The 22098-nt window shown below is 44.4% G+C and overlaps 2 protein-coding genes across 6 annotated transcripts in view; one reads left to right on the top strand and one right to left on the bottom strand.

The window, feature by feature from the left end:
* LOC137534896 (zinc finger protein 3-like) overlaps positions 1 to 22098 on the bottom strand; it is a 200486-nt gene that overhangs the window by 57231 nt on the left and 121157 nt on the right. The gene's annotated exons all lie outside the window — the stretch shown is intronic.
* LOC137534897 (oocyte zinc finger protein XlCOF22-like) lies at positions 1299 to 18096 on the top strand. Of its 5 annotated transcripts, none has more exons than XM_068256589.1 (8): positions 1299 to 1364; positions 11465 to 11579; positions 12064 to 12198; positions 12374 to 12457; positions 12550 to 12682; positions 14250 to 14407; positions 14525 to 14666; positions 15340 to 18096. In XM_068256589.1, the coding sequence occupies exons 2-8, from the start codon at positions 11502 to 11504 to the stop codon at positions 16380 to 16382; spliced, it is 1773 nt and encodes a 590-aa protein (XP_068112690.1). In that variant the 5' UTR covers positions 1299 to 1364; positions 11465 to 11501; the 3' UTR covers positions 16383 to 18096. The 5 variants fall into 5 exon arrangements, with proteins under 5 accessions (XP_068112690.1, XP_068112692.1, XP_068112691.1 ...); XM_068256591.1 differs by having other exon boundaries at positions 15343 to 18096; XM_068256590.1 differs by having other exon boundaries at positions 14528 to 14666.

The following is a 22098-nucleotide window of genomic DNA, read 5'->3' on the forward strand; positions in this document are numbered from 1 at the left end:
AGGTGAAAAGTTAATTGCATATGGCCCCTTGAGAGAGTAACGGAAAGTTTCAATGAGATCCATTTCCTTCTCTCTCCATAGGTAAATATCTTTTTTTTTCTTTCTTTAAGTCCCTTCAGTATTGTTTTAACCACTTACTACACCTTGTACAGTACAGTATATCTACACCCTGGGAAACTTCACACTGAAGTCCCAGGAACATAAATATTGGTCTATAGCCGCCGTGCACTTCTGCTCGCTCCCGCACGCATTCTAACCGCTAATCGTTAGAGGGAAGATGAATGAATGGGAATGCAGTTCCCATTCATTAATCTAAGTCCCTGTGTCAATGACCGCCGGCATCAATGAGATGCCTGCAGTCGTAATAACGCAAGTAACACGTCCACACAGTACATACTGTTAGCATACTAATAATACGCACGGGGGAGAATGCGTGAGGAAATCTTGTGGCTAAATAGTCAAATTACATCTACATACATTTTTTTTAAATAAAAGACCTATATATACATAACAAATGAACCCCTTACCTCCCACACTCTCCCATACTTACCCAAATAAAACGTTTTCATAAAAAAATAAAAATAAAATGACAATTAAAAAAATGCATAAATAGTTCCCTTAGGGACTGAACTTTTTTTTAATATGTATGTCAAGAGGGTATTTTAATGTTGTTGTTTTTTAATTATGGGCTTGTAATTAGTGATCGACACAAAACTGAAAAAAATGCACCTTTATTTCCAAATAAAATATTGGCGGAATTTGGCACTATACATTGTTCTAGGGAAATATTTTAAATGTTGCAATAACCAGGGCAAATGGGCAAATAAAATAATGTGTTTTAATCACAGTAGAAAGTTTTATTTTCAAACTATAATGGCTGAAAACTGAAAAATAATGATTTTTTTCCCATTTTTTCTTATTATTCCCATTAAAAGGCATTTAGAATAAAATAATTCTAACATAATGTACCACCAAAAAAAGCCTAAATGGTGGCGAAAAAAAATCAAGATATAGATCATTTTGTTGTGATAAATAGTGAATAATTTATTGGTGAATGAAAGGGAGGAGTGCTGAAAGGTGAACTGGACCAGAAGTTGAAAAACCCCTTAGTGGTCAAGTGGTTAAATTTACTGCTATTTGCTATAAGCTGTACATGTGAAAGAGCCCCTACAAGAGAAAAGCCAAGCAGCAGCTTTCACAAGTAACATGCAGTTCCCCTATTGACCACAAGATGGTGATCTCCCCATTTATGATTGGACCATAGAACACAAAGACAGGAGGGAATGTTTGGCCCAAACAGGAAGCTGTAGGTGGTGCTGGGAGGAAATAAAGAGGAGACATTGCTGGAACTGGCAGCAGAGAAGGTAATAACAGATTATATTTATATTCATCAGATAATATTACATAACTCCATGCGTCCTATCCCCAGCAGCTGCTGCTACCCATAGAGGAGGGTGATGGAGGTCTGATCTGTGAATGATGCTGGATAAGAGGCCAGACCCATCAGGAAGACCTGGCATCTCCCCTCATCCTTCCAATTATTTATTTATTTATAACCACAATGGCAGCATCTTTCGTGATGCTGTATAAATAAATAGTATGCGATGCACACACATCACATGGGCAGCACAGATGTTGAGTCCCATCATGTGATAGCTGAATATATTCCATATTATATATATATATATATATATATATATATATATATATATATATATATATATATATATATATATATATATATATATATATTTTGCACAATCCACTGTAAATCTTTTGATCTGTGCTAAGCCTGTTATGTTACTCCATCAGCAGGTATACATCTCTCTGTAATATAATCTGTCCCCTTCATGCCAGACCTGCCAGATGGTAAATCGTGTGGTTCTGGTTCCCTGTGTTCCAATCCCGGTGCACACTAACAATTCACAAGTGCTTTGATTTGGAAACCCCACCTGGAATTAGCGGATATCTTGTTAGACCCCCATCCAGCATATGTTATATTAATCTGTAGGAATGGGTAGCGGAGTTCAGAAAATAAGCTATCACATCTCCCTCTCACCAGCATACTCCACTGCACAGTGCTCTGCAGGAAGAGGGGAGACACTGACAGCTATGACATCTCCCTCACCAGCATACTCCACTGCACAGTGCTCTGCAGGAAGAGGGGAGACACTGGCAGCTATCACATCTCCTTCACCAGCATGCTCCACTGCACAGTGCTCTGCAGGAAGAGGGGAGACACTGGCAGCTATCACAGCTCCCTCACCAGCATACTCCACTGCACAGTGCTCTGCAGGAAGAGGGGAGACACTGGCAGCTATGGCATCTCCCTCACCAGCATACTCCACTGCACAGTGCTCTGCAGGAAGAGGGGAGACACTGGCAGCTATGACATCTCCCTCGCCAGCATACTCCACTGCACAGTGCTCTGCAGGAAGAGGGGAGACACTGGTAACTATGGCATCTCCCTCACCAGCATACTCCACTGCACAGTGCTCTGCAGGAAGAGGGGAGACACTGGCAGCTATGACATCTCCCTTACCAGCATGCTCCACTGCACAGTGCTCTGCAGGAAGAGGGGAGACACTGGCCGCTATGACATCTCCCTCGCCAGCATGCTCCACTGCACAGTGCTCTGCAGGAAGAGGGGAGACACTGGCAGCTATGACATCTCCCTCACCAGCATGCTCCACTGCACAGTGCTCTGCAGGAAGAGGGGAGACACTGACAGCAGCGACATCTCCCTCACCAGCATACTCCACTGCACAGTGCTCTGCAGGATGAGGGGAGACACTGACAGCAGTGACATCTCCCTCACCAGCATACTGGTGCTCTGCAGGAAGAGGGGAGACACTGGCAGCTATGACATCTCCCTCACCAGCATACTCCACTGCGCAGTGCTCTGCAGGAAGAGGGGAGACACTGGCAGCTATGAGAGCTCCCTCACCAGCATACTCCACTGCACAGTGCTCTGCAGGAAGAGGGGAGACACTGACAGCAGTGACATCTCCCTCACCAGCATACTCCACTGCACAGTGCTCTGCAGGAAGAGGGGAGACACTGGCAGTGGCAACTATGGCATCTCCCTCACCAGCATACTCCACTGCACAGTGCTCTGCAGGAAGAGGGGAGACACTGGAAGCTATGACATCTCCCTCACCAGCATACTCCACTGCACAGTGCTCTGCAGGTAGAGGGGAGACACTGGCAGCTATGACATCTCCCTCACCAGCATACTCCACTGCACAGTGCTCTGCAGGAATAGGGGAGACACTGGCAGCTATGACATCTCCCTCACCAGCATGCTCCACTGCACAGTGCTCTGCAGGAAGAGGGGAGACACTGGCAGCTATGACATCTCCCTCACCAGCATACTCCACTGCACAGTGCTCTGCAGGAAGAGGGGAGACACTGGCAGCTATCACATCTCCCTCACCAGTACACTCTACTGCACAGTGCTCTGCAGGAAGAGTGGAGACACTGGCGGCTATGACAGCTCCCTCACCAGCATACTCCACTGCACAGTGCTTTGCAGGAAGAGGGGAGACACTGGCAGCTATGACATCTCCCTCACCAGCATGCTCCACTGCACAGTGCTCTGCAGGAAGAGGGGAGACACTGGCAGCTATGACATCTCCCTCACCAGCATGCTCCACTGCACAGTGCTTTGCAGGAAGAGGGGAGACACTGGCAGCTATGACATCTCCCTCACCAGCATACTCCACTGCACAGTGCTCTGCAGGAAGAGGGGAGACACTGGCAGCTATGACATCTCCCTCACCAGCATACTCCACTGCACAGTGCTTTGCAGGAAGAGGGGAGACACTGGCAGCTATGACATCTCCCTCACCAGCATGCTCCACTGCACAGTGCTCTGCAGGAAGAGGGGAGACACTGGCAGCTATGACATCTCCCTCACCAGCATACTCCACTGCACAGTGCTCTGCAGGAAGAGGGGAGACACTGGCAGCTATCACATCTCCCTCACCAGTACACTCTACTGCACAGTGCTCTGCAGGAAGAGGGGCGACACTGGCAGCTAAGACAGCTCCCTCACCAGCATACTCCACTGCACAGTGCTCTGCAGGGAGAGGGGAGACACTGGCAGCTATGACATCTCCCTCACCCACATACTTCACTGCACAGTGCTCTGCAGGAAGAGGAGAGACACTGGCAGCTATGACAGCTCCCTCACCAGCATACTGTACTGCACAGTGCTCTGCAGGAAGAAGGGAGACACTGGTAGCACCTACAGAAGGGAGGGGTGGGTGATTGAGGAAAGTGTTCTGTAACTATAAATGTAAATGTACATAGCTGGCTTTTTTGTGTTATATAGTTACAGCTGCAGTAGACACTGTAGATGTGTATAAAAGCCATGTTATATCTGTTCAAGAAGCATACAAAAGGCCGGCACTACAAGGATTACAGGGAGTATAGATTGATTGTTAAGAGGTCAAATCACAAACTGTTTTCTCGGTTACAAATCCTGCAGGCTCATGATAGATAACAGATGCAAATCATGGATCATTGGAGTAAAAATAACATGTAGTCCAAAAGACCGTTTCGCAGACCGGTGCTTCCTCTGTTGCTGTTCCACACTAGTGTGGACCAGTCTCGGAATAAGCACCACCATTTTTAGGCTGCCCGTGTTTTTGCCCTGCACCCACCGCCATCTACCTCAGTCATAGTAGGATACAAGTGTTACCAGTTTGATGTTACTTTTTCACAAACTGTATAATTGTGGTTAATGCACCATTGTATGCAGAAACCTTTTTGCAGTTTATTGCACACCGTTTGGATATTGATTAGTAGAATGGTACTAGTGCATAGGCCAGAAGTCTGATTACTCTTCCAGACAATCTGCACCATATCTCTGACTCCCTCACCCCGCAAGGCAGGCAACCTGTATAGGTGGTACCGGTACCCTTGTATGAGTGGTGTTATCATGAGAGTGAGTTGCAGTGTGTTTGGGCACGGAGCGCTCCAGTGTTAAGTGTTTTTAGTGGATCATCCCAGTGTGTGTTTTTTGTATTAATAAAGATTGCTTCATATTTAATCCTGTTAGATTGATGGCACTTGTTTTTTGAATTTAGCTTTTAGACGAGGATGGGTTGGCTGGTCCTTCCACTCCACCTTTTCACAATATTCATGTGGAGTTTCCCTGTTAATTAGGAAAATGCTATGTTTCCAGGCTCTGAATGTTAAAATAGACCAATTTGGTAGATACATTTTCCTTCACTGTAGAATTAATGGTATACAAAACGCTACTCCTAAATTCCCCCACCATACTGTGTCACTATTCTTAGGGCCCGTTTCTACTTGTGCAGTGGGAATCGGCGCGGTAAAAATTCGCATGCGGATGCGAATTTCGCATGCGGTTGTATGCGAATTTTCATGCGACTTCGCATACGATTTTGTATGGATGACGATGTATGCAAATTTAACCATGGCAGTGCCTGTGTGCTTTTCCAGTGATTTCATACGAAATCGTATGCGAATTCGCATGAAAATTTGCATTCCAATACCGAATGCAAATTCCCTATTAAATACATTGTATGTGATTCGCATAGCGGTATGCAGTATGCGAATTCTGATGGCTCTGCCGTGCAGATTTTTTCTGCACAGAAAAACGCAAAGGAATCCTGACAAGTAGAAACAGTCCCATCCACTTGTATTGGCTATGCGAATTTGCATGCGGCAAACGCATGCAAATTCGTGATAGTGGAAACGGGCCCTCAAGGAAGGTTTGAAATATGTAACTCAGTTTCCATGCTCCCAGGCAATATGGATGGGTGATTTTAACTCGGTGCTAAACCCTAGCCTTGACCGTGTCCCCCCGGGAGTTGATAAAAATACATCATTCACTAATTTAATGACAGAGATCCTCCTCACCGGTGTTTGGCATCGCTTTCACCAGGCGGGTCAACTATATACGTGCTATTCCTTAAAGAGACTCCGTAACAAAAATTGCATCCTGTTTTTTATCATCCTACAAGTTCCAAAAGCTATTCTAATGTGTTCTGGCTTACTGCAGCACGTTCTACTATCACCATCTCTGTAATAAATCAACTTATCTCTCTCTTGTCAGACTTGTCAGGCCTCTGTCTGGAAGGCTGCCAAGTTCTTCAGTGTTGTGGTTCTGCTATGAACTCTCCCATCCAGGCCCCTCTCTGCACACTGCCTGTGTGATATTTAGATTAGTGCAGCTTCTCTCTGTTCTATTATCTTTTACAAGCTGGATAAATCCTCCTCTGAGCTGGCTGGGCTTTCACATACTGAGGAATTACATACAGGCACAGCTGTCTGCACTCTGCAGGAAGAAATAGCCTGACACTTCAGTGGAAGATAGCTGCAGGGGGAAAGAAACACACAAATGATCTCTTGAGATTCAAAAGGATGGCTGTATACAGCCTGCTTGTGTATGGATGTATTTTCTATGTGTGGACATACTGTACATCAATCTACTTCCTGTTTTGGTGGCCATTTTGTTTGTTTATAAACAAACTTTTAAAAACTGTTTTTAACCACTTTTAATGCGGCGAGGAGCGGCGAAATTGTGACAGAGGGTAATAGGAGATGTCCCCTAACGCACTGGTATGTTTACTTTTGTGCGATTTTAACAATACAGATTCTCTTTAACCTTTAGTACCTTTTCACGCCTTGACCACTTTTTTGTCACTCCCGAGTCCCTGAAATATGTACTACCACATCTGGTCTCTGACCATACTCCTATTCTTCTGACTTTGGATTGGGGTCTTAAACCCCCTTTCCAGTTTTGGAAGCTGAATCCCTTTTGGCTGGACTTGATGACGAAGCCTGACCAGATACCTACGCACATAGATAATTTTCTTATGGGACACAGGGATGAGGATAATATACCACTGGTCTGGGAGACTTTTAAGGCTTATCTGCGTGTGGAGTTGATGGGAGCTATAGCTAAATGTAAGGGAGATACTAAAGGAAAAGAAAAGGATCTCATGCTCAAATTGGAGCAAGCCAAGAAGCAATAAGTAGAATGCCCCTCTCCTACAACTATTGCCACTTGGCAAGGATTAGAGAGGCAGCATACTTCTACCTTGGAGGAAATAACCAAAAGCAGGCTCTTCTTTAATAAAAAGGCTTTTTATGAACAGGGGGAGAGAGCGGGTACCCTTCTAGCCAAAATTTCTAAAGCATACGCCTCCCCTCTAGTTATCACACACATTAGCAACTCTACTGGTGAGATAGTTACAGAATGCGCTGCCATTAATGACACTTTTCGGGAACTTTATTCATCCCTTTACACTAATCAAACACATGCCATGCAGACAGACTCTGAGATTTTTCTTTCACCCTCCCGAGACTGTCACCTGAGCAAGTGGAATCTATGGAGGCACCCATAACACAAGATGGGATATCTATGGCAATTGCTAGCTTCCCTAACAAAAAGGCCCCAGGGTTGGATGGTCTCCCAATAGAAGTATATAAAAAATATTCCGACAACATAATTCCCATGCTGTTACAAGTATTCGAAGCTGCTTTTGATTCTTGATCTTTCCCCGATTCCATGAAAGAGGCCTTGATTATAGTGATACCCAAACCTGGCAAGGACGCCCAATCTCCCTATTAACAACTGACATCAAAATTCTTGCCAAAATACTCGCCATTCGTCTTAATTCAGTAATCTTATCATTAGTACATCCGGAACAAACTGGATTTATGCCTGGGAAAAATACAGTAATGAATATACGACGTTTAATGACTAATCTACAGGCATCCCATTTAAATAAAGGCAATAGAATAGTGGCCTCCCTCCACATGACAAAGGCCTTTGATACGGTGGAGTGGCCCTACCTTCAGGCGGTCCTTGCCAGGTTTGGATTTCGGGGACAATTTCTGTAGGTGGGTCCAAATTTTAAATAATATGCCTAGAGCTCGGGTGGGCACTAATGGGTGGATAACCAGTCAGTTTGCTTTGGGTCATGGAACTAGGCAGGGGTGCCCGCTCTCTCCGCTTCTGTATGCCTTAGCAGTTGAGCCACTGGCATGTCGCATTAGGGCACACCCCTTAATTCATGGCCTCCGTACTATGCACATTGAAGAGAAAATTGGCCTCTACGCCGATAACACTGTTTTGTACCTGGAGGATCCTGATGTCTCCCTGGTGACAGCATTAAGCACGATAGAGGAATCTGGTTATTACTTGGGTCTCAAATTGAATAAATCTAAGTCAGTTCTGTTGTATATTGATTCCCCTCCAGATTGGTCACCCCAATCCTCAAATCTCTTGCAGGTAGTTACGTCCTTAAAGTACTTAAGAGTGTGGATACATGTGGACCCTAAATTGTACATGCAGATGGAGGTTTTTCCCCTTCTTAATCATGTGCAATCGAAGTGCAAAGCCTGGTCCAAGCTATACTTAACAGTTGTGGGCAGAATAAATTTAGTAAAGATGATACTCCTTCCAAAAATGCTGTATGTTCTACATCAATCACCAGTGTATGTTCCTGTTACTTTAAAAAAAAAAACTTAACTCATCTTCTCTCCTTTATTTGGAACTGTAAAAGAGCCCGGGTTAAGCATTCCTTGTTAATTATTCAAATGGTATGGGCGGCCTTCCTTTGCCTTCTATGCAGCATTATTAGTTTGCAGCTCAATTGCAACATGTTGCCTCTTGGTTTTGCACTTTGATTTGTACAATCCTGAAGCGCTAGGTTACACTGTTAACCCTTCATTAGACAATGTGGCATTGGACCTCCTTAGGGAAGTCATTTCCCTACAAGCTTCACGCAATACTATACTGACCCAAGCCATGAGAGTGTGGAAGAGAATAGGGGCAGTGTTCTCCCCAGCATCAAATAAGTGGGGGCTCTACACGGGTAAGTTGGGCGCCCACCCGGCTGCCATCTCGCAGCGCTGGACTGTCATCTCACACCCGGCTTTTATGCACTTTCATTTTTAGATATTCCCGGCGGGCCGTAGGAAAAGTACTGCGCTCCTCGTACGCTGCATGCGCCACGCTGCTCTACGTACGAGACCTCGCACTTCCTGGCGGGCTGTATTTGTGTTGCCTGGTGCCTTGAGAATGCTCATTGGCTGGGTGACATAAGAGGAGGGACTATCTGTTCTGAATGCTGTGGGCGGCTGGGAGCGCTCCTCCACGAATGAGGAGTTTGAGCAGCGTGACAGCCAGTCAGCTAGAATAGTCTTCCTGAGTTTTTTACACGTGGGTAAGCTGCTGATCTTCTTTCACTCTGCTTCATTTTGCTAGTGTTATTTATCACTCTGTGGGTTGCCCTTTAGAAGTTTTCCTTGTGCGCTGATCTCGGTTTTGTTATTTAGCACTGGATGCATTGGAGGCCTAATCAGTTTACCCAGCATTTTGGAACACAGCTGCTAATAACCAACAACAACACTTATTTATTTGTTTTTTTTTTAGCTATATCTCAGTGCTGTGGTGTGCTTTGTGCTGGCCAATATGGTGTGCACCTAAACTGCAAAACAATATTTTCTGAATGATAATCAGGCTTGTGATTAATTGTTTGTTTGTTTGTTTGTTTGTTTTTTAACAATTGTTAGTGATAGGTTAGTGACCTTTACTCCTGCACATATCCCCCATATATTGGGCATTATCGTCTGACCTTTTGGATATATGTTGCTTTTTTATTTTCTTATAATGTCAGCCTGTCCGCTAACTCTGGCAGCTACTCTGTGCTGTGAAATCTGTTCAGCAAAAGTCTGTGCAAAGTGGTCCATTACACAAAGAAAAGAATGGACATATACTGGGATATGCAATACCCCTCGACCCCCCCCCCCCCCCCTCTCCCACCCTTACTTTTCTCTCAGCAGCAATAACATCTAAAATGCAACAAACACTCCCGTGTGGAACGCAGCAATAACCCCCATAACCACCAAATTTCCCTGTCTCGCACCACCCGTCTACTTTTTCATGCCACCCGGCTGGAGAAAAATTCTGGGGAGAACACTGAGGTGGCTTATACAGTTCTACGTCCTACAATTTTCATACCCCCATTTGGGATAATCCAAACCTTTCGGAGTTCATTTCCATTCCAGACCAGATCTTCTGGCAAAAGAATGGAGTTGTATTCCTGGGTCAAATTGTTTCAAAACAAAGCATTATCTCCTTCCCCTCGCTAGTAGATAAGTTTCCTGCATTTACCCCTCACCATTTTCGTTATGTACAACTTGCGCATGCATTCCGTGCCCAGTTTAAAGGCAACAATGTTGATATTCAGCCACATCCAATCTTACAATTAATTGAGCGAGGCCCTCAAAAACATCTTATGGTAGACATTTACAAGGAACTGGCAGAGAGTAATGCACTTGACAGAACGCTTGACTCTAAGAATAGATGGGAAACTGCCGGCCTCTCTTTGAGTGAAGAGGACTGGGATGATGCACTGGAGGCGGTTAAAAGGGTTTCTTTATGTGTTAAGGATCCTGCCACTCAACTTTACATTCTTCATCAAACTTACTTACTACCTCAGCAAGTTGCCAAATACAATCCTAACACTCAAGATGTATGCCCTAAATGTGCTATACCCTCCCCCTCCTTCCTTCACCTTATTTGGAGCTGTCCACAGGTTGATTCCTTTTGGAAGCAAGTCATCAATTCCCTCCATGACAAAATGGGTTGCCCTGTAACCTCTGACCCAGTACTATGTGTACTTGGAGTAATACGAAATGAGGATTTAAGAGCTGCCACCAAAACTTTATTAGAGAGACGTTATTTGCTGCTAGGCAAGAAATCGCCCTGCACTGGCTATCGCCAAACACACCCCAACTTGCTTGCTGGATCAAACGCCTTGACAATGGTATCCCCTTTAAGAAACTTGTCCACACTCACAAGGAACGGTCACAACAATTACATTTAGTGTGGGATAAATGGATTGATCGATAATGTGCCGGTTGCTGAGCGCACTGCTCTTTAGTGCGTTCTGCACTGGTCTCTTTATACTTCTGTGCCCCCGTCTTAATATTCTTAATAGTTGAATACCAGACCACATAATTAATAATGGGGACACTCTATATTTGTGTTAAATACCCCACTACTATTTACTCCTGTATGATATTATGTGAAGGATCTCTGATTGACACTGATGTTAAATGTCTCTCATATTTACTTGCAAAGATGAATATGGGTATGTTTACTTAGCTATTTATTGCACTGTACAGTTGTTTTGTAACCCCTGACATGTTATCCTTTTCATGCTGTTTTGCTCAATGTAATGCCTGTGTACACGTTTCTACTGCTTTTTCAAATAAACTCATTTTGGTTAAAAAAAAAAAAGATGTTTATTGTGGGGAACACATTCAGTTCTTGTTTCAGTCACACTGACATATGAGGCTGTAGGAGAATATATTATAGTAAGCAACATGTAAATTGCTGAGTGTGCAGCACGTGTAATATATCCACATCCCAATACAGCCCAAAGTCCTTCATTTTCTTATTATCTCTCCATAGACAGAAGTTTCCTGTACAGATCACATGACCAGTGAGGATGGAGGAGGACTGGAGACACATGACTGAGGGGATAATAAATCTAACCCTGGAGATCATCTACCTGCTGACTGGAGAGGTGAGGAGGATTCTGGGAGATCACATGACATCACTCATTTCTATTAATAAAACTTGCAAATAATCAGAGAGCTAAGGAGGATTCTGGAAGGTCGCATGGCATCACTCGTATCTGTATTAGTAAAACATACACCTGACTGGAGAGGTGAGGATTCTGGGAGATCACATGACATTATCCTTATCTCTATTAATAAAACACAGTCCTGACTGGAGAGGTGAGTAGGATTCTGGGAGGTCACATGATATCACTCATTTCTATTACCAAAGCACACACATGACTGGAGAAATGAGGAGGATTCTTTGAGGTCCCAGGACATTACTCTTATCTCCATTAATAAAACACACACCTGACTGTAGAGGTGAAAAGGATTCTGGGAGGTCACGTGACATCACTGCTACCTCCATTAATAAAATACACACCTGTGTGGAGGGCTAAGTAGGATTCTGGGTGGTCATATGACATCACGCTTACTCTTTTTATACAGAATGTTCCTAAAGTGACATTTGGAAGTCATGTGACCATCACGGTGCCTCCATCTCATTCCCTGATACCCAAGAGACACACCAAGCAGAAGATTGTGAAAACCACCCACAGGATCGTTGAGCTGCTGTTTGGAGAGGTGAGCAGTGCTGAGAATTATAACAGATAATTGTGAGAGTGTTTTTTTTGTATTATTATTCTTTTAATTTCTATTTACTGGCAATGATGTCCTGAATAATTTCCTATTAAATATAAACACAAGTAACCCCCTTCTCTGCATTGTGTCTCATGGTGCTGAATTCTCTGCATTACAGGATGAGGAGGGGGAGTGTCTGGAAGGACAGAAGGATCAGGAGCAGAACATTGTGGCAGAAGGTCAGATCCCACCCCCTCATCAGGTAGAAGCTCCATGGGCAACCAAAGCTGTTTATGTTATGATGTGTCCATTGCCTGCCTTGTTACTGTTATTAAATATTGACTATACGTTTAGGGTGGAAGTGTGACTGATTGTAATCCTATTGTAAAGGGAATGGTAAACCATGAAGATGTGATAAGGAAGAAGCTGTATACAGAAGGATACAAGGATGTGACGGTGGAGAAGCAGTCATCCCTCACTTCAGTGGGTAAGAGGAGACTTTCAGTTCTGGTGAAGGATAGAGCAGCATGGAGAGTCTGCCTAGATCCCTTAATTTTCTGGTTATCACAAACGGTGGAGTTGATGCACTAAAGTTCACTCAAGAATTGAGTAATGAGCGCATAAATGACTGCTGCTTATCTCAGTTATGGTACACTTTATGATTACTTTACAAACAAGTGTGGTGACTGTTGGCACATCTTCCTCTCTGGTGAAGCTAATGCTCCTTGCTGCTGAGTTACCTCTAAGTATCAGTTTGCTTCCAGGACATTGAGAAAAAGAAAAGAAAAACAGTATGTGGTATCCCCATGTGAGCTACACTAATGTGGGGGTCCTCCTCAACTCTAGATACCAGCATGCTGTGCTTGTCCAAATTGTGGGAAACGCCTTCCCACCCCATTTGCCACAAAGCATCCTTCCCTCTGCTGTACGGCATCTCGGTGTGGTTCGTTGACCAACATGTATGCATATAGCGAATTAGTGAGTAGTCTTAGGAAGACCCCTGTACTAGTAAGCTGGAGATAGGATTATTTGTTTGCTTCGTTAATGCGGTGATCAGATAGCACCCTAAACCCCTTTTTCTTTATTACTGAGCATTCCACTAGACCAGGGAACGTCCAAGGAGCTCCCATGTCTGCCAAACCTTTGCACGGTGCATTGTTAGTGGAAGGCTTTGGGCCCCCACAAGATACACCCCTTTGCAAGACGGCCGTCTCCATTACTGGCAGGTATAACTATAGCAGAGGGGGACCTGCAAGTAGGGCTAGTATAGCTCAGTAAGGAACGTCCATACTATACTTACTGTACATAATAATAAAGCAGTGCTCAGCTATGCATTATCAGTGAGCATCTGCTTGAGGCAGCTTTTTACGTTAGACCTTCAGCTTGACATAGAAGAAAGCTGACAAGCTATCTTAAATCATTAATACACAGATAATTTTACACTTATGCATTAATTAATGTACATAATTGGGAGAAACCTTAAAGCGGTTTTGAGATGAAAAACTAACTATAAACAGTAACTTGTCTATGTATCTTATCTAAAGTTTAGATAGTTTACACATATCTAGCTGCAAAAGTTTCTGATTATTTATTCCTGTTATACAATGAGGGCAGCCATGTTCTGTTTGTCACATTGTCACAGGCTGAGGGCTGGAGATGCTATCAGCTTGCCTGTGTGCAAATTTAGTCCCCTCTCCTCCTTCCTCCTCCTCTCTGCCTCTGAAATCAATGGCTAGTAACACCTCCCCCTCCTCCTGCCCAGACTGAACTCCTGTAAGCCCTTGCTACTGTCTGAAAATGCCAAGGCACTCTGAAAAGCTGTGGGCGAGGCTTGTTTAGTTTATAGGGAATTAGAGTATTAAAACAAAAACAAAAAAGTATTTGGCTTGAGGAATGCCCTATAAACTATATGAAAAGAACACAATTATGCAATGAGTAAAATATTATCTCGGATCCACTTTAATATAAAACATTTGCATGGGTGTTTAGTGTGAATTATGATGTTAATTGAAATGAGCAATATCCTAAACAGTTGTATAAAATACGTTTTAAAGGGACTAAAGAAGTTTCCTGTGTGAGGCCCAATGAATTCTGTCCATGTGTATTTCCCACAGATAGATTCAGCAACAGAAACCCACCAGAGAGATGTACAGGTCCTCTTTACTCCCAGGATAGTCCACAGGAAGATCCCACCATCCCCCACCATTATCAGGTAGGTGGAAACTGAGGAGCTTAATCTCTGTGACATCAAACTATGTAGTTTTTTTGATTATATTCGCAATAATATTGTTCACATTTTAAAACCATCATTTTTATTTTCTGGTTTGAGGAGGAACAACACATAACAATGAAAGTTGTGATTAAAGAGGAGACAGACACAGAATATGTGAGGGGTGATCAGCAGTCTGTGGAGGCGGGAGAAGTAATGGAAACTATTAAGCAAGAGGAATGTTTTCTGGATTTCAGGACTAGTAAGTAATCTCATTATAACATCCTAATACCAACAAATAAGGAGAAGATACTGTACACCACACAAAAGGCCCATCTCCATTCCTCAGTATAACATCATAGTGCCAACAAATGAGGAGGAGATACTGTACACCATATGAAAGGCCCATCTCCATCACTTAGTATAACATCATAGTGCCAACAAATGAGGAGGAGATACTGTACACCATATGAAAGGCCCATCTCCATTCATCAGTATAACATCATAGTGCCAACAAATGAGGAGGGGATACTGTACACCATATGAAAGGCTCATCTCCATTCCTCAGTATAACATCATAGTACCAACAAATGAGGAGGAGATACTGTACACCATATGAAAGGCCCATCTCCATTCCTCAGTATAACATCATAGTGCCAACAAATGAGGAGGGGATACTGTACACCATATGAAAGTTCCATCTCCATTCCTCAGTATCACAATGCCAACAAATGAGGAGGATAATAATGTAGACCATATGAAAGGCCCATCTCCATTTGGGGCCATGAGAATTTCATCCATATCCAACATTCTCCATTGTGCTATATCTGGTTTAGCTTTGACAGTGATGTGATTGAGCTTAGTAATATGGGACTACAAGACTTACATAACAACATGACACAGTAATATGTGTTACATTATCATTTTTCCTCCAGCAGGGGGACCTGACGTTGAGAATTCCTTAGAAGAACATATTATGTCACATCCGAATGATGCTGCAGAAGATAATGATGGCACACAATTTACTCCAGAAGAAAACCCCATCACTAGAGACACCCATCACGGAGCTTACAGTACAGATAGAGGAATAGTTCTCTCTGGTGGGGAGGAGTCTTCTTCTGCTTTTACAGACAGAGATGGACAGAGACATGATAAGATCTTTGGGGGGTTTGAATCGTTTGTTGATGAGGATCATCTCTCATGCGAGCCTCCATTTCCATGTTCAGAGTGTGGGAAATTGTTTATTTCTAAGAAAGGTCTTACTAAACACCAGAGAAGCCACACAGGTGAGCAGCTTGTCTCATGTGTACAGGGCAGAGAAAATTTCACTCTTGAAAATGACTTTAGCAGACTTCCTACCAGTGAGCGACCTTTTGCATGCCCAGAGTGCGGGAAGTGTTTTGCTCAGAAAACAGATTTTACTAAACACCAGAAAAGCCACACAAGTGCTCGCCCTTCCCTCTATTTGGAGTGTGGAAAGCACTTTGGTGGCAAAGACAATCTTGTACAGCACCAGCACACTCACACCGGCGAATGTGAGAAATTGTTCGTTCAGACAGGGCACCTTTTTAATAACCAAAAAACTCATGCTGGCGAACAACCTTTTTCATGTTTAGACTGCGGAAGGGGTTTCAGTAAGAAAGGAAGCCTACTTCTGCACCAAAGAAGCCATACAGGTGAGCGTCCCTTTTCCTGTCTAGAGTGTGGTAAAGGCTTCATTCAGAAGGGAGATCTTGTGAGACACCAAAGAGTCCACTCAGGTGAGCGCCCCTATCATTGTTTAGAGTGTGGGAAAGGCTTCATTCAGAAGAGCCATCTCATTAAACACCAAATAGTTCACACAGGGGAGCGTCCCTTTCCATGTTCGGGGTGTGGGAGAAGTTTTGGTGAGAGAGGAACACTGGTTAGACACCAGAAAACCCAAGCCTGCAGTCTTCCTTTTGGACATCCAAGAGACGGTAGTGGTTCAGTGATCTAAGACTGAGGTGGACACTTTCTGTGATGAGAGTGTGGGAAATAATATCAGTGCTTGTTCTTCATCAGATGATGCAAGCCCAGCAATAATAGTGACAAACACACGGGAAGATTTAAAAATTCATCCAGGGATTTATCTGATTGAGGATGTTGTGGGTTTCCCTGCAACCATGTTAGCCTGGTCTACATCTGCTTCCTCTGCACCCCAATGTCCTGGAAATATTTCACTTGACTTGGAGAAACTCTCATTTATTTACCATAAAGAGTAATGGTGGCCACTAATGATCCAATCTTTTTCATCCAATCTTACTATTTCTATGTGATCTAAGGAAACTGCCTTAATTATCTATTCATGATATTCACCCAGTTTACCCTTATACTACACAGATTTGGTAAAATTGGATGAAAAAGATTAGATCATTAGTGGGAAACTTAAAGAAAACCTGTACTGAAAAATGTTCCCCTGTGAGGTACTCACCTCAGTAGGGGGAAGCCTCTGGACCCTATCGATGCTTCCCCCGTCCTCCTGTGTCCCACGGCGGTCTCGCTGCAGCCCTCGGAACGCACAGGCGACAAATCCGACAGCCTTTGCAATATTTACCTTTTCGGGCTCCAGCAGGGGCGCTGTTGCGGTTCTTTTGACGGAAATAGGCGAAAATAGCCGATCTCCGTTTACTTGCTCCTGCGCAGTAGAGCGGACCGACGAAGATCGGCTATTTTCGCCTATCTCCGTGGGAAGAGCGGATACTGCACCTGCGGTGGAGCCAAAAGGTAAATATTTACATCGCCGCTGCTCCGGAAGGATTGTCTCCGCCGCCGTGGGACCGAGGAGGACGGGGGAAGCCTCAATAGGATCCAGAGGCTTCCCCCCCCACCCAAGGTGAGTACCCCCCAGGGGAGTTTTTTTTATTACAAATTCTCTTTAACTTCCGTGTGTCCCAACTTTTAAACTTCCTTTGCTTAAAATGCCAGTTTATGAATGTTTTGTGTGACAGTTTAGGGACAATTGCTTTACTGATATGCTGTTCAGCACTCTATTGTCGCAGAGGAAGGTGGAGACAGAGGCACTGCCAGAAGTTTAACTTGCGGGTCCTACTAGGACAACAGCAGTTAGTGGTTAATGACCAAGTAACGTTCCAGCTATTGATCCCAACTTGGGTTACACTTTTACACTTCCTACATGCGTTTATATGATAAAAACTAGTGTGCATATGCAGGTTTAATAAGGAAATATGAGGAGAGGGAGATACTTCTGCTAGTAGAGCAGTCATCAGTGTGGCTAGTGGGAGAAGATAGGGTGATGCTGCTCATTTATTTCCATCCTGGTGGCTGGAGAATCTATGTCTATAACAGAAGAGAATGACAAAGCGCACTCAGGTCAAACAGTAACAATGTGAACTCTGCCGATCCTAGAATGATCTCACCTTTCAATGGAGCTGGTATATGGTGACTATCACAGGAAGTGACATCACACCTCCTCATGTTATCATCATACTGGCTGCTAGCTCCATCATGGAGAATATTGGGGGAACTTCTACACCCAGGCCACTGCATAACCCCAGATGGTGGATAGTCTACACTTCTATACTACTCTTTGTAGCTAAATTATAATATATGTAGTATTGCAGAACATGGTAAATTGCATAGATGTAAAATGTAAATTTTTTCTAGTGCAAAGGATTAAATTATGTTTATTAAATTTTGTGTGTGACTCCAGAGTACAGCTGCATTTGTCTTTTTCCACTCTGTATGTTTATTGCATAAACATACAGTACATACGTTTTATTTGCACATATGAAGATACTGTTAGGAAATTTTTTTTTTTTTTTTTTTTTTTTTTTACATTGTCGACTTATAGTGAAGAGCCGGGAATGTCTACAGCATCGAGTCACTGCTTGACTTGTCTTTGCCCCTTCTAGTATAAACTCTTCTCTCAGAGGCCTTAGAGACAGATAGAGCCCTTTACTGTGTTTTTTTTTTCTTCAAATCTTGAACTCTTTGTTTTCCATCAACAGTGTTTAAAAGAGCATTATTCTAAATGTGGCAGCATTTGCAAAATATATAAGGAAAATCTGTAACTGCTGCACCAATTCTTAGTTTTCTTTCTCTGTGACCTCCAGTCACCTGATCACTCCTCCTTCCACTCAATGTGAAGTCACTCTGATTGGCTTTGCAGCTGTAATAAATAGGGTCTTCTGACTGTAATTATTGAATGTTTTTGCGGCAGTGGTTCCAGATATCTTCTTGCCCCAGTGACAGGAGAATCACACTCCCAGAGGAGAACATAGGAGAAGAGGAGTAGAGTATGTACGAAGCTTAGATTTTCAGGTGAGGAACATTGACTTGAGAAGCCTGCAACAGGAGAGTAGCTGAAGGAATGTGGGCTGGAGAAGCTAAACTTGGTAATAAATAGGTTGGAAAAAGAGACAAGGTATGAAACATGGGCCAGAGAAGGAAAGGAGAGAAAGAGCATGAGCTGGAGGAGGATATGTATGTGGGCTGGGGGAGAAGAGGTGAGAAACATGGACTACAGTAGGAAGGTGTGGGAAAATGACCTTAATGAAGAAATTGCTTAATACACAGGGGTTGGAGAAGGTGAAGAGCATGGACTGGAGAAAGGGAGCAGGTGAGGAACGTGGGTTGGAGATGGACAGGAAGTAAGGAATGTGGGCTGGAGACAAACTTGAGGGATATGGTCTGGAGAAGAGGAACAGGTCAGGAAAGTGAGCTTAAGCAGAACTGGTAAAGTGCTCTACTTGGGTTACTGAAAGAGATCAGGAGAGGTATTTGGCCTGGATAACAGCAGGTGAGATTCTTGGGCTGAAAAATGAGTGCAGGTGAGAGCTTCTGGGAGTTGGCCTTCAGAGAAGTTGGATCACATAATCCTTACATTCATTCCTATTGTCAGTTTTTCATGCTAACCAATATCTGGTGAGACCAGAGCGTCTGACTAGATTTTACATTAAACGCCTCTTGTCAACATTCACTTCTCATTTGCCAAATGGTAAGAGTGTAGTGTTAAGAGTGGAGAAGCTTGGCTGATTGCATGTGTGGTCCAAGAGTCATTCAGTAAATCCAATACAAGCACACTAATGGTGGTGTCTTACATCAGCCACATGGTGGAGTCCAGTCTTTTGTATCTGGAAGTGGTAGACGTTTGGAAAAAGCCATTGTCCCTTCAGATTCAGGTACCAGCTTATTAATTACTGGACCAGACCAACAAGTAGAGATGGCCCAAACCTCCGATTTTAGGTTTGCGAACTTCCGCAAACCGCACTAGACTTCAATGGGGAGACGAACTTTGAAAACTAGAAACACTTATGCTGGCCACAAAAGTGATGGAAAAGATGTTACAAGGAGTCTAACAGCTGAGTTTTTGCATGGATGAGTGGGATAGACGCCAAAAGTCCCGGGAAAAAATCTGGATTTGACGCAAAGCAGCGTTTTAAGGGCAGAAGTCACATTGAATGCTAAATTGCTGGCCTAAAGTGCTTTAAAACCTCTTGCATGCGTATACATCAATCAGGGAGTGTAATTAGAGTACTGCTTCACACTGACACACCAAACTCACTGTGTAACGCACCACAAACAGCTGTTTGGGTAGTGACGGCCATGCTGAACTGGTGCGCACAATGGCAAGATTAACCTGTAACGAGAATCTGTTATGGAGGGCAAGTCTGCGATTGTGAGTGACCATGGGTAATGGCTGGGGAATCCTGGTTCGATTCTGGTCCGGAGTGGGAACCTAAGAAACAGCTACCACCACCACACATCCAAGGAAGGCAGCAGGCACGCTGTGGGCAAAGGAGCAGGAACGGCTACCACACATCCAAGGAAGGCAGCAGGCATGGCATGCACGTCCCGAGGTAGCGACCAAAAATAACAATACAGGAGAACTTTCGAGGCGCCCTGCTGTATATGAGATGAATCAACTTTAACCACTTCAGGATTCTGCGTACGCTTAAGTACGCCCCTGAATCCTGAAGTGGATTCCATTCCATGTCAGTTCACGGAGGGTGAACACCCTGCGAGCCGCCGATCGCGGCTCGCAGGGTAAATGTAAACACACGGGGAAGATCTCGCTGGTGTTTACATATATATGGCGCTGCTGCACAGCAGCGCCGTAGAGGAGATCGGCGATCGCCGGCCTTTGATTGGCTGGGGATCGCCGGCATCTGATAGGCTAAAGCCTATCCCATCAGGCGCAGGACGGAGGGAGGGGGAGGGAGAGGGAGAGAAGGGGAAGGAGGCCAGGAAGCGCTGCGGAGGGGGGCTTTGAAGAGCACCCCCCCCCCCCCGCAAGCGCAAGCAGCCGGCGGCGATCAGACCCCCCCAGCAGGACATCCCCCTAGTGGGGAAAAAAGGGGGGAAGTCTGATCGGCCTGGCTGCTATCTGATCGGTGCTGCGGGCTGGAGAGCCCACACAGCACCGATCAGCAAAAAACCATGTGGTACAGAAGTGGTTAAATCCTTTAACGAGAAACTGTTATGGAGGGCAAGTCTGCCATCCATTCAAGTGAAAGGTATGCACTGACTGCCAGGTATAATACAATGTGCAGTCAAAGATGCAGTGAAAGGTATGCAGTGACTGCAAACAGCTGTTTGTGTAGTGACGGCCGTGCTGGACTGGTGCGCACCATGACAAGAGTGCAGGTGATGGCGGCTTTCCAGCCCATATGCTCGCCGGGCTGAGGTAGCTGAATGACAGAACAGTGACTGTCCAGCTGATCAAATTTGGTCTGTCCACAATGAAGCAACGACCTTATTATTGTGGGTGTGCCCCCCCCCCCCCCAACACACTCATATAGCCATCGGTCATTGCTTTATTGTGATACGCAAGCCCCTTCACCGTGGCCAGGTAATGATCACGAAGGGGAATTGGCACATGTACATGCCTTTTGTTTTTTTGTTGCAGCTGCAGTGCAGCCAGAAAAATAAGGCAGGCATGTACACGCACCAGAAAAACTATTATAGCTAGCAGCGGCCTTAAAAATTCAGGAATCCACCTGGAGTCCTGGACCCTGTTGGTGGTGGAAGGCAGTCAACCGGCCTGCGGGCAGAGATGCTGTTTGGGGAGCGACTTAGTCTTGGGGCAGGCAGTCACACGGCGTGCAGGCAGAGATGCTGTTTGTGGGGACTGACTTAGTCTTCAGGCAGGCCTGAGCGTGCTTTGCAGACCAGGCATCCGTGCTCAGATGGACCCTCGACCCAACGCTGTGTGCCAGAGATTATTATTATTATTATTTAGTATTTATATAGCGCCGACATCTTCCGCAGTGCTGTACATAGTATATTGTCTTGCCACTTAACTGTCCCTCTGAGGGGCTCACAATCTAATCCTTACCATAGCCCTATGTCTATGTACAGTATGTATTGTGTAGTGCATGTATTGTAGTCTAGAGCCAATATTGAGGGGGACACCAATGAACTTATCTGTATGTTTTTGGTATGTGGGAGGAAACTGGAGAACACGGAGGAAACCCACACAGACACGGGGAGAACATACAAACTCCTTGCAGCTGTTAACCTAGCTGGGATTCGTACCGGGGACCCAGCTTTGCAAGGCCAGAGCGCTAACCACTACACCACCGCGATGTCACCACTTGCCTTTCAACATCACGGTACAGTTTAAGTATCACCTTTTTTGAGAAAAAATTGCGGCCTGGTATCTTCCACTGCGGTGTGTGGCTTTGCTTTTGTGTGCTGCTTTTCCTCAAGTG

The sequence above is a fragment of the Hyperolius riggenbachi genome, chromosome 10 (genome assembly GCF_040937935.1).
Source record: "Hyperolius riggenbachi isolate aHypRig1 chromosome 10, aHypRig1.pri, whole genome shotgun sequence".
NCBI lineage: Eukaryota > Metazoa > Chordata > Amphibia > Anura > Hyperoliidae > Hyperolius > Hyperolius riggenbachi.